Source organism: Electrophorus electricus, chromosome 18, assembly GCF_041902795.1.
Source record: "Electrophorus electricus isolate QZ-2024a chromosome 18, ASM4190279v1, whole genome shotgun sequence".
Taxonomy (NCBI): Eukaryota; Metazoa; Chordata; class Actinopteri; order Gymnotiformes; family Gymnotidae; genus Electrophorus; species Electrophorus electricus.
The window spans coordinates 9,923,138-9,936,493 of record NC_137514.1 but is presented as its reverse complement, the minus strand read 5'-3'; the positions used below and the strand labels follow the sequence as shown (position 1 = coordinate 9,936,493).

Genomic DNA, 13,356 nt, shown 5'->3' with positions numbered 1-13,356 from the left:
TTCTTGAGCTATTTATTCTTTTCTTCAGAAAGGTATATCTCCAGGAAAGACTGCTTTATTCAATGGCAATAATGGTCAACACTGTTGGTTCACTAAAATTTTAAACTGTTTTCTGTTAAGTAGACTACTTTTGAAATATGTAACATTGTGATGCAGTAGGCTACCCATATGACTTTTACTAGAGCACAGTTTCAATGTTTCACACTCCTGTCAACATCTTAAGCAATGGCTCAATTTGCTTCCCCAGATGCAGCTGTTTGGCATGTATATTTAAACATTTCACAATTAAATTCCCCATCTATCCTAAAAGATGCAGGTTACTCCAAGTCTTGTTTATTTGCTGTGTGTGGCACATCTTGATGTCATTTTGTGCCTCAAAGGTGTAACTCGTAAACTCGGGCATCCTGAACTTGACTGATTGACAGGTGCTAGTGCTCAGAGGAGGTAGCAAGCTAAGGATGTGCAGTTGTAGAGTGACCCCTGACAAGAAGCAAGGAGTAAAATTTGATCTCTGAAATGGAGGAGTTTGAGACCTTGTACATGTTATTAGAAGTGGTCCCACCCTTTTGTTTCTGTCCAGTGAGGAATGCTGTCGGTGCCCTCTACCAAAGAGAATGCCATCTCCAGCCCTCTCTGCCCATTTTCTGGCAAGAAGAGTGCTAGCAATGATGAAATCGATGATGGAATATTCCAGTTAAATGGCCAGGAAAGCTCAGAGAAAGACCAAGTAACCAATGATGCAGAAGGCGCAGTCCAGCCGAGTAGTGAGAAAGGGGCCACTGAGAGGAAGTGGATCCGCCCTGATCTCCCCAGTAAGTGTACCTGGAGCCTGGGGGTCCCACCTGCTGAGTCCCCCCACTGGCATCCTCCCAGGTGAGTGGTTCCTAGCTTTCAACATGTTTACATTTCTACTTCAGATTAGCGCTTGGCAATTTTTTAATATGAACATACAAAAAGTAGTGGTTGAGGAACATTTGAAAAGCTTTAACAGATATTGAGGAAACGTGGGGGTGAGTCTCAGAAAAATAATTGAGCATCTGAGGAAAAAATAAAACATTGCATAATCCTGGCATAGTTAGTGGAAAACACTATTAATCCCCAAAAGGAAAATGTTCTAGCAGCATACATGCAAGTTAAACATAGAATGCATAGTAGTAAGGTAGATAAAATGAAACCATAAAATGCAAAAATTGTTTAGTGAGAAATGCAATATAAAATATTTACATGTGCGCACGCGCGCATACAGAAACAACTAATAGCTATGCTAAAGTTCAAAGAATACTGTTTAGGTGTTGGTCATATGTAAAGATTGCAACTACAGCTGCTGTTACAATTAAGGCCACATTTGCTGCTACAGTTAGTGATACAGTATTGTATTTCTATAAAATACAGTAATCTGCAAAAGAGCATAACCATGCAGAATGAGCACTAAAGTGCAGCACAGATGATGCATAGATGCGCAATAGTGCCTGAGAAATTGATGAATTGGAGTGCAGAGTTGCGCATTCTGATGGTTGCAGGGAGAAAAGACTTGTGAAAGTGTTGCTTCCTGCAGCAGGGCTGGAGCAGTCTGCTGCTCAGTGGCCTCCCTTGTCCCTGTAGTGTTTTGTGTAGTGGGTGAGAGGGTTCATGATCTGACACCTTTGCCAGCAACCTCTCTCCACCACTGTCTCCAGCCTTTCTACTGATCTTATTCAGTCTGATGGTGTCCTTTGCTATAATAATGCTGCCCAAGAACACAAGAAAAAAAGATGGCACTTGACTCTACAGACCCATAGAAAGTTCTCAGCAGGTGACCCCTCACCCCCACGGATTTCAGTCTTCTCAGGAAGTAGTTGGCTCTGGCCTTTCTTGTACAGTTCCTCTAGATTCACTTGCCATCCCCACTTCTCATACAGATAAACAACCAGGTACTTGTTGTTGACCAGCTCAGTGTTCACCCTGGATGGAGCAAAAGGAGACCCAATTTTTCTGAAGTCCTCCCTCAAAAGTTCTTGGATGACACCATTATTGTAGGTGACGCATCTCAGTCATATATAAAACTGGAGGTGTAAAAAGTGAACAGAAAGGGAACCAGGACAGTCCCCTGTGGAGCACCTGTGCTGCTTACAGTCCACTTTGACACATGGTCCTGTAGCCACACATACTGGGGCCTGCAGATTTGGTGGCTCAGGATATTGGGACAGAATGCACCTTTGTTGCACTCATCATCTCCCTCAGTAGGAAGGGCTGGCTGTTGTTGAAGGCACTAGAGCTCCCTGCTGTTTCCAGCTGTGAGTAGATTCTGTATAGCAGGTAGATCACGGTAACCTCAATGCACACATGCAGCCCATAGACAAAGTGTAAGGGGTCCAATGTCCCACGTGTCCTGAGGTGACCCAAGACGAGCCTCCCTAGAGATTTTATACATGTTAAACTTTTTAAATATTCTATTTAATAATATAATTATACTTTTATTCATGTGTATTCTATGTATAAATGCATTGTATTGGCTCATGGTACACCAGTAGAATCCTTTTATATTCACTCACGCATGCACAACCTCACTCCAGTAACACTGAACATAACTTTCCACACCTTTTTAAAGACCAAGCATTCCGAGCATCCTGCCCAACATCCTGGGACAGATTGGACACACCCCAATGGTCCGTATCAACAAGATCACCAAGATCTTTGGCCTCAAGTGTGAGCTGTGTGAGTAAGAAATCAGTACTGCCAGTCAAAATTTAAGTATAAATGTATTTAAATAACTAGTTTACTTAAAATGTAAACATTTTATTTAATTGTATTTTAGGTAAATGATTAGATGCTTTTATTTCTCAATTCTCTTATTTTTATTATTGCTCATTGCGTGCTATGTGTTTGTGTGGGTGCATTCAGTGGTGAAGTGCGAGTTCTTTAATGCTGGTGGCAGTGTGAAGGACAGAATTAGTCTGCGTATGGTGGAGGATGCAGAGAGGGCAGGCATTCTCAAGCCTGGAGACACAATCATAGAGCCCACCTCCGGAAACACTGGTAATGATGTGCGTGTGCAGTTTTTTGGGTGGTGGAGGTGTAATGGCTCAGCTTGTAACTTTATTTTATGTTAGGTATTGGCCTCGCTCTAGCTGCTATTGTAAAGGGTTACCGCTGCATCATTGTGATGCCTGAGAAAATGAGCGTGGAAAAGGTAAAAAGTTATAATCCGTTATTACTATTGAAAGACTACCCATATAATGACACACGGTGATTGATAATGAATATCTAATGTGGAAATGGACTAAGCGTCAAGCACATCTTGCATCAAGGTGGATGTATTTGTGCGCACACCCACCAGCGCATGTTTTGATTCACCTGAGTCCCATGTGGGTGTGGCATGGAGCCTGAAGAATGAGATCCCCAACTCGCACGTTCTGGACCAGTACCGTAATCCCAGCAACCCACTGGCTCACTACGACACCACGGCAGAGGAGATACTGGAACAGTGTGATGGTTTGAGCGCTCTCTAAACTTACTCTTCTCAAAGGACTCCCTGCATCAGGCCTACTGACTGACATCCCTAGTCACCTTTGGATTCATTTAATGGAATTCTCCATTATCCTTAATTAGTAACAGTTCATTGGTGCTCCACACATGTCTGAGGCCACTGTGTCTTTGCAGGTAAAGTGGACATGCTTGTAGCAGGAGCTGGGACAGGGGGCACCATCACTGGCATTGCCTGCAAGCTGAAAGAGAAATGCCCCAATGTTAAGGTGAAGGCTAATGCCTGGATTTGCTTACTTGAAATCGCATGCCAGCGGACACTTGCGGTTTTTTCTTTGTTTGGTTTTTTTTTTTTGGTCAGAGGAAATGAGTGCTGTCATTAATAAATGGTATTTTTGCATGTACTGCATTTCATGCATGTAATATGCCATAGACAGAAAGCATAGATTTTCATACATCACCTCTTGTCTCATAAAATGCACCAAAAATGACACAAGGGCTGAATTTTGAATCACTAACAAGCAAACACCAATCCATTATTCCTTCACATGTGATGTAGCTTGCTAAACAATGCTAGCCCACACAATGCTAATAAACTACACAGAAAGGAGGCACACTTTAACATAAAGATTATAATGCAGTATTACCATTGTGCATCAGTTCATTGGTGTGGACCCTGAAGGCTCCACCCTGGCCAAGGCAGAGGAGCTGAACCACACAGAGAAGACACAGTACGAGGTGGAAAGCATTGGCTATGATTTCATCCCCACTGTGCTCGACAAATCGGTGAACAGACATGTGGACATACACACGTTCTAAATTCATCCTCTATTCTGTAGGCTTCCAAGCTAGGGTTTGCTGAATCCAATTTGAGTTCTCGGTGATGCCAGACCCATCCCTCACTGAGGCCAAGAGGGCTTTATTGGTCTTGCTCTTCAGTGGGGGGGGGGGGCTTGGATGGCCTCCTCTTCCATCCCACCTCCCAACATGACTTCAAACTAGGCACATGTTGCTCTCCAGCAAGTACCTTCAGCCATCGTTGGATGGCTGGTGACAGTTCAAAAAGATGCAGTGTCTGGCCACACACGTCTCAGAAGAAGCATCTGATGGCTTTCACCTACCTGACTTGATGGCATCGTGCAATGGGGGCAGGGTTATTTAGCTAGTGACTGGGATTGGAGTTGATTGACACCTGGGAGAAAACTGGTTTAAAAACACAGCAATAAATGAGCCATCTTTTTGCAGTTGTACTTCTAGCAGCCTGGATGTTTTGGATTCTGTATCAAATCTATTTTAAACATGGCCACCTCCATGTGAGGAACTCTTTATGGAGCAAAATCTATAAAGCAATTTATCATCTCATGTGAGCTGCACTTTATAACTTTTAAATAATCATTTTCATAAATATTATTGGATACTTTTTGGTGGCAAATGACTTGCTGTTACTGTTTCCATTTCGTTAAATTTTTTAGTTTGTTGAATCCCCAGTAGATGACAGTGTAGGTACAGAGTTGAATCTTTTATCCAGCCTGACCTAAATCACTGTGGCCTGTACCTAGTTATGTAATGGCCATTATCTTGAAACATCTGTGTTCCTAGGGTTAGAAAATGTGTACTGTTGTCCCTTCATGAATCTCTTCTCCATATTAAATTTCCTTTGCTTTTAAATCTTTTAAAACGTGCAGAAAACAATTTCTAGGTAAAGTGCCATAATGCTGTAGACCATTGAAAAGCTTAGATAAACATGCATTCACAAGAGACTGCATTATAAACAGTATCTTTTTATTAAGAACACCCTGTCCATGAGTCTACAAGCCTAGATGAATCTCCAAGGTCATGTAAATACCCCAGAAACTGACCAGGGATAGAGAGGGTGGTTGAATAAGTTATACATGCATAACTATAACCGTACATGTACAAATGGTACCTGTGAAATGTGGCTAATGACTCCACAGTGTAGGTGTAAAGTAGATGTTTATTATAAAGTGACTGGTGATTTTGTTTAACTTTGTGTCCAAGCTTGCCAAGTATAAAACCCCATCACTTCCTATGTTTCCATGCCAACCCCCCCCCCCCCCCTTCTCATGTTGCCATGCCATCCCAAAACTGTGTGTTTTCTTGTAAGGTGGTGGACCACTGGTACAAGGCCAGTGATGAGACCTTTGCTATTGCACGCATGCTCATCAGAGAAGAAGGACTGCTGTGTGGTATGGCTACAGACTCATTGGAATCATTTTCAATAACTGCACATTTCATTCTGCTATAGCTGTGGTAGCATAGTACATCTCTAGCCACAGTTAACTAACTACCTAATGTGCTTTCTGTGAGCTGTGTACTCCAGAAAGAAAATTGCATTTAAATGTCTCTTAATCTTTAATTTCTTGCTTCAATTTCTGGGTTCAGTCTCTTGCTTCAAGATCAGCCTTTCCCTTCAGTCTTTATTGGTTCAATTTCCATCTCGCATCAGCCTTTCTCACTTCAGTATAACCTTCTTGCCTGGTAGGTGGCAGCTCGGGCAGTGCTATGGCGGCAGCAGTGAAGGAGGCCAAAGAGCTGAAGGAGGGTCAGCGCTGCGTGGTCATCCTCCCTGACTCCATCCGCAACTACATGTGAGGAGAAACCAGGGGGAGGGCCTGAGGGGGAAGGCAGGGCTTGGTTAAGGATGGTGTTCCAAATTCCAAAACCAAGTGGGTCTCGTAAAGTAGAAATTCATGAGTTAGTTCTGTTTGACTCACTGTGCTAAGGGCACACTTCTATGGTTATGTTATGAATGCAACATTTTTCTTCTTCTGCAGGTCCAAGTTTTTGAATGATAAATGGATGTTCCAAAAAGGCTTTCTCACAGTAGAAGAGTTCATGGTTAACAAGCCCTGGTAAGAACTCTTCATATGCAGCAGTTACTGTATATACAGGCAGTCCATATTCAGTTTCATATTAATTTGCTGGAATACAACAAATTGACACTGTCCAATTATTTATTGCCGTGTCATGTAATCATAGGTAATGGCAAAATCACTTTGAACAGTTTTGGGTTTCATCTCTCACTCAGGTGGTGGAATCTTAAGTTGCAGAGCTTGAACCTCTCTGCTCCTCTCACTGTGTTGCCCACAGTCACCTGTCAGAAAATGATCAAAATCCTGAAGGAAAAGGGCTTTGACCAAGCCCCAGTGGTTGATGAGGCTGGGTGGGTCTCTGTCTCCCTCTCTCACTCACCAAAACTAAAATGCTCTGAGCCTTCTCCATTGTAATGTGTAACATATGAAGAATTTGTAGTCACAACCAGACGCATCGTTGGTAGCTTCAACAATTGCTCACATAATTGAATCTTTAGCATAATCAGTGCTAAGCCCAAACCATTTTATTTTCCTTTAGGTTGATTCTTGGTATGGTGACCCTTGGGAACATGCTAGCCTCAGTGCTTGCTGGAAAGGTCAAGCCCTCTGACCCTGTGAGCAAAGTGCTCTACAAGCAGTTCAAGCAGGTGGGCAGCACATCCTTCCATTGGCTGAAGGACAATGTTACATTTATACTTGATGCTCTCCAGAAAAAGGAGGCACCATACAGTGGCTGACTAGTCGTTTCCCTCAGGTTCATTTGACTGACAACCTGGGGAAGCTCTCCCGGATCCTGGAGACAGACCACTTTGCCCTGGTGGTGCATGAGCAGATTCAGTGTGAGTACTCCCTCTCATAGAAGCTTCCTATGCTTGCTTCTCTCCTCAGTTCTCATTGCTCCACATTTCAGTAACATTGGTGTCCCAAGGTTGTAATTTTAACATATAAACACAATAGTTCTGCAGGGTCTGAAACTATTTTTTTCTGCCAGTGTCATGGTAGTCAGATGCTACTGTTAGCTTTGATTGGACTTTCCTCTTGAAATGCCATGAGCTATTGAGACAGTTAGTCTTGTCTGGTGTATAATCCACAAAGTTCTTACATCAAAACTGCATGTGGAAGCCATCTTGCTCATTTAAACATATGTTCCTTACTCAAGTAAACACAGAAAAGGTGCTCCAGACATTCTGTTCAAGTCATACAGGCTATTTCAAATGACTCACAGACAGACATCACTGTATATCTCTGGTTCTGCATACAACCAGCTACTATGTTTACATTTTTGTTGTTGTTTGTTTTTGCTTTTACTCTTCCTGTTCCTCTGTGTGCATTTTTCCTCAATATCAACTAACTTGTGTACCTGATATACAGCGAAATATTGGAAGCTCAGGTTGGCAGTTGAACCGTTGAACTGCAAACATCTGCAACTCAGTTGCCAAGCTCAGCAAACTTTAAAAATACTTTAATACCTTTTAATAATGGGAAAACAGCTGGCCAGTTAATAATGGCACTAATAAGCTCATGCCAAATGGCTCTCAGCTACCAATTAATGAAAGTTAGCTATGTTAGCATTTTTGGTTAAAGTGTTTCTTTACATTTCTACTGGATATAAAAACCACATCCTCTTTACCCCTGACTGTTTGTGGTCTAACTGCTCTCTACCTTTCAGATTTGACAGATGGCTCCACAAGTCTGAAGCAGATGGTGTTTGGAGTTGTGACGGCCATTGATCTACTCAACTTTGTCACTGGCCACGAGAAACGAGAGAGATCGGTGTCTGAATGCACAGACGAGCTGTGATTGGCCATTTATATCAGCATTTGCTATCTATAACCAATAATGATGTCTGACCATGAATGGTTCACCTCCTAAGGACTAGGGGGCCATGAGTCAAAATTGTTACTGTGAATTGAGCATATAAATATATAGACATTCTATATTGGAAGTTTTTCTTTTTGCTATGTTTGGTAATTTAGGCTAATGTTTTAAATAATGTTGCAAACATTTTCCAAGTCCAGGGCTTGTTTTGATTGGGGAAATGAGGGAGTGCCTGCCCCCCAGTAGAAAAAAAAGGGACAAAACCCCCCCACCCCCCTTTGCATAAAGGGAGTATTCACAATGCATGTATGCAAATGTAAAAATTTGATTAAAATGCAATTTATTTAGTGAAATATTTGTCAGTTAATTCCAATTGTTTGCTATTTCAATATGCTAATTGTTTAGGCTGTAAGCAAAATCTATTTTTAATCTGGCTCTTGGTGATTTTATACATTAAAACTAATTGAGAACATGACACATTCAGTGATGGTCATAGGTGTAGGTTTTTAGGTTTGGACAGGCAGATGTCATTCCCCCCCACCAATCATTTCATCTTGCACTACTCATATAATTTCTTAGGGTGGGTGGTGTAAGCAGTGTTGGAATTCAGTCTGTCATTGGTGATAGTACACAAATTGAGGTTTGAGAGTTTAAATAACTACAAGCTAGCTGGGTATTTCCAATAGGGAACAATTCTCTTTGTGTGAGGAGAACTTGTGTGAGTAAAGCCCATTGTGATATTTTGAATCACAACAGGCAACATGACACATTGTGCACATGGGTAAAGGAATACAAAGGTGGAATTTCAGACACATACTGAAAGCCAAATTCCCTCCAATGAGGGCCTAACTTTGTAAGAAAAAGCTATTTTAGGCTGGTCCAAGATCGTTATACCTCAAACTGAACTGGCAAAATGGCTCATTGACAAATGGAAAAAGAAGACATTCCAGATCAATTTTGATAGATTTTGTGATCTTGGGCCAGATAAATAATGAGTTCTATCCATTAAAAAAAAAAAGATGACATTAGCCTGGCCCAAAATCATTTTACACCTCAAATCTAATTGGCAACATGGCACAATGAGCAGTGCTCAACACAGGTACTGGATTCAATTTGGGTAAATTCAGAGACATACTGAGAAATAACAAATCCATCATTCAGAACTGGTCAACCATAGTAAGATAAATCTGGTTTCAGGCTGGCCCACGATCATTTTACACCTGAATCTAACTGGAAACATGGCTCATTGACTAATGGTGCACAACACCAAATGAAAAATTGCAGATAAATTCTGTGGATTTAATTTTAATGACCTTGGACCAGTGAAATAAGGAGTTAACCAAAGAGAAGAGGTTCTGTCCTATAAGAAAATCCTGGTCTTAGGCTGGCCTCTCATCATTTCATACATCAAATCTCACAGAACTAATTGACAACATGGTAGATTGAGCAATAGTGCACATAGGTAAATTAATCAAAGAGGAAATTTTTAAACTGATTCTTTTTGGTTTCATAAAGGGAACATACATTTGGAGATTTGCTGAATTGAATGCAATTCCTATCCCCAGAACTTTTCAAAGCAAAGTTACATCCATAGCAAAATGTCTGTAGCATATAGGGATAGCACTGCTTTTGAAATTTTATGATTGTTGAGAGATAATGACATCTTAACACAAAACAGAGGCTGTAATATGTGATTGATTTATGAGGGCAAATATTCAAAATGTTTAAATTTACAGTAGGACATGGTATGGCTTAGACAGCTCCATAGCATCAGTTTCATTTTAGAAATGCAGTTACTGAAGCATAGCTTAATTTCTTTTAACCTTTACTTCTGAAAAATTGGAGAATCTGACTCAGTGTTTTTATGTTTTTCCTGCTTTTTGAGAGCCTAATTTGTGTTTTAACAAGAACTTCAGTGGAATAAAAACAAAATGATCCAAGTGACGATTTGTTGTGTTTATTGCTGGAAGAGCTAAATCTTGACCCTATGGTAATGATGGAACAATCAAACAAACACTGTGTCCTACTGCAGTTATTTACCCTGTCCTAAATAATTAGCACAACTGTTTTTGAGTTTGCCATGTTCTCTCCACAACTGAAATGTAAAAATTAGAAGTGAAGTTGTCCCTTTAAAGGACATTTTACAGGGTAGATATTGCTGGACAAAATCAGGATTTGTGGCAATTTTACTGCACTCTGAATAATGTATTTAATGTAGAACAATACATATAGCTTCAAAATATACTCATACAAATCTTGGGCCAGCCTAAGGCCAAGTTTTCCTTACAGAGGTGGACCAGTTCTTTATGAATTACTTGTTTTTTTTCTGGCCCAACATGGGTAAGGCCAATCAGTATTTTCCAGACTTTCAATCCAATGACCTGTGTGCACTATTGCTCAGCGTGCCATGTTAACAGTTTTGAGGTATACCACGATCTTGAGTCAGCCAACAACCAGGTTTTTATTACAGGGAAAGACCTGCATGATGTATTTGTTATTTGCCTTGCTCAGTAATGTATTAAGCCCATATAACAGGGAATTGGGCTTGGTGGTGCATGAGCAGATTCAGTGTGAGTACTCCCTCTCATAGAAGCTTCCTATGCTTGCTTCTCTCCTCAACTCTCATTGCTCCACATTTCAATAACATCAGTGACCCAAAGTTGTTGTTTTCTCACAAACACAATAGTTTAAGGGTCAGAATGTGTGCTTTCTATCAGTGGCATGCTGGTGAGAAGCTGCTGTTAAGTTTGCCTGTACTTTCCTCATGAGAATGCTGTGAGCCATTAAGACAGCCTTGTTTGTTTTATAATCCACAATGGTCTTAGACCAGAACTGCATGAGGATGCAATTTGCTCATTTAAACATTTCTTCCTTATTCAAGTAAGAACAGTAAACATGCTCCAAGCATTAATACAGGCTTCCACTGACTCATATGCACACACTGTTCATTACTTTTGGTTCTGCATAAAACCAGCTACTGAATTTGCGTGTTTTGTGGTTGTGGTTTTTGCTTTTACCCTTTGTGTTCCTCTGTGCCTGTTTTACCTCTATCTGACTTATCTACCTGTTTAAACTTTTATTAACTGGCCAGCTGATTTCATTATCATGAATGTATTAATTATTAGTATTAATGGCACTAAGCTCATGCCAAATGGTTCTCTGCTAACTTTCATTAATTGTTAGCTATGTTAGCATTTTTGGTTAAAGTGTTTCTTTACATTTCTACTGGATATAAAAACCACATCCTCTTTACCCCTGACTGTTTGTGGTCTAACTGCTCTCTACCTTTCAGATTTGACAGATGGCTCCACAAGTCTGAAGCAGATGGTGTTTGGAGTTGTGACGGCCATTGATCTACTCAACTTTGTCACTGGCCACGAGAAACGAGAGAGATCGGTGTCTGAATGCACAGACGAGCTGTGATTGGCCATTTATATCAGCATTTGCTATTTATTGACCATGAATGGTTCACCTCCTAAGGACTAGCGATCCATGAGTCAGAATTTTAGGAACAGAGCATGTACATCTACATGCATTCTGTAGTGTGGGTTTTTCTTGCAATCTTCATGTGTATAGTAATTTAGGCTAAGATGTTAAATAATTTTGCAAAACGTTTCCATGACCAATGAGGATATCAGGGCAAGCTTTCCCCCCCAGTAGAAGAAAAAGGGGGGAGGGGACCCTCCCCACAATCAGGGCAAAATGTTGACCACTATTTTTGAATGTAAAAAGTATGGTCATTCCCCTATACAGTGGAATATTTGGATCAGTGTGTGCAGCCACCATAGTTTAGATTCAGAAATGCACCAGATATATAATTTGACTTTTATCTGTGATTTTACATTCCTCTATGGCTGTCAAGCATCTTGGTACACAAACATGGTAGAGCAAAGATGTCTCTGGTAATTGGAAAAACTAAGTTCCTGTTTCCAGGGGTTATTATTCTTACTAGTCTTAGAAATTACACTTTTAAATGCATTCCTGTACTAATTATGTATGCGCAATAACGTAGAGTGGAATTGAACTAAAAGTGATCTTTTTATTTATTTATTTAAAAAAAGATATACTTTCACCTAAGAAACATGCTTCATTTAACATGGTCACTGTGTTCCTGTTTTGGATAAAGTCTCCCTCCCTAAAAGTCTACAAAATCAAGCTTAATGTCGCATTTGACCCCCTTTTTGCAAATTCATGATCTTGTATCCATATGATTGGCGTGAACTTAGTCTTCTAGCATCTACACTTGTTAGAATAGTGTTGGCCCAAAAAGACCACACTGGGCTTTGACTCGCACTCTGTCTGAGATCAGAGCTATTGAGTCAGACTGTGACACTGTACCCATGTGCAGCAACACTTCCACCACTAACTCCTCCTCTCCAGCTCACTGTGCTGCAGAATGACAATAAGCCACAGCCAGATAAAAATGGGCTGAAGCTGAACTAGAGCCTAGTTGCCTACTAAATCCACCGTCCCCAGGAATTCACCCTGTCTGAGGGTCCAGGCCCTCATTCCATTAGCCTGCATCCCTGCTGCTGCCCTCTCTCAGATGGTGGGGGCAGGGGGCACACACTCTGCTGTGTGTTTGGTTGTTTGGTGGGGTTGTTTTAAGTTAATCCTCTGCAGTGGTTGAGGTGAAAGCCACTATGGATTACTCTAATTGTGCCACATGCTGACCCGGCAGAAGTCACTGAATTGTGGATCAGCATGTGGAAACCTGCAGCCTCTAGTTGTGCTGACCACTTCAAACATGGGCATACCCACAACCAGTATGTATTTAAGGCCTGGGCATGCTAACCTGATCTTGCTCTGATGTACTGTTTTGGTGTTTGTTATCTAACAAATATGCTGCCTCACACTAAACAGGTTAAACACTTAAGAGGTTTGGTATTTGGGGAATAAATGAAGAATTACTGTACAAACTGTTCTAGCTACTTAATTCTATGCCAATACTATGTCTTTGCTACTGCTGTTGTGTTCATCATACAAATATAAGATGCAGTAGTTGTGTTCTAATCTGACCAATGATGAATGTAGAAGGCTGATAATTATGTATGATACTATAGTCCTAGAGGCCTACAGTCTGTAATTGTATATTTTATAGATTATTTTAGATGTGCAAGCATTTTGTAGATCAATAGCTACTGTATGCATTTAGAAGACTGGTGTACCTAATAAAGTCTCCAGTGATTGTAGATATTTCTGTTAGGTGGGTGTATTCCCAAAGATATTATAGACATAATGT

The 13,356-nt window shown here is 40.8% G+C and overlaps 1 protein-coding gene across 2 annotated transcripts; it reads left to right on the top strand.

Moving 5' to 3' along the window:
* The first annotated feature begins 586 nt into the window (after positions 1–586).
* Positions 587–8,467, top strand: LOC113578511 (cystathionine beta-synthase-like). 2 transcript variants are annotated; one of them, XM_081701525.1, is made up of 15 exons: positions 587–727; positions 785–873; positions 2,588–2,694; positions 2,881–3,015; positions 3,090–3,169; positions 3,288–3,471; positions 3,640–3,731; positions 4,123–4,248; positions 5,588–5,669; positions 5,966–6,071; positions 6,258–6,335; positions 6,512–6,646; positions 6,835–6,943; positions 7,051–7,135; positions 7,966–8,467. In XM_081701525.1, the coding sequence occupies exons 1-15, from the start codon at positions 587–589 to the stop codon at positions 8,094–8,096; spliced, it is 1,680 nt and encodes a 559-aa protein (XP_081557651.1). In that variant the 3' UTR covers positions 8,097–8,467. The 2 variants fall into 2 exon arrangements, with proteins under 2 accessions (XP_081557651.1, XP_081557650.1); XM_081701524.1 differs by having other exon boundaries at positions 587–873.
* The last annotated feature ends 4,889 nt before the right edge of the window (positions 8,468–13,356 follow it).

Bases quoted from the DNA above. Each gene is read 5' to 3' on its own strand.
- LOC113578511 (XM_081701524.1), top strand. From the start codon at position 587: ATGCTGTCGGTGCCCTCTACCAAAGAGAATGCCATCTCCAGCCCTCTC. The intron at 5,670-5,965 runs GTATGGCTACAG...CTTGCCTGGTAG, and splicing joins AGAAGAAGGACTGCTGTGTG to GTGGCAGCTCGGGCAGTGCT. The intron at 7,136-7,965 runs GTGAGTACTCCC...TCTACCTTTCAG, and splicing joins GGTGCATGAGCAGATTCAGT to ATTTGACAGATGGCTCCACA.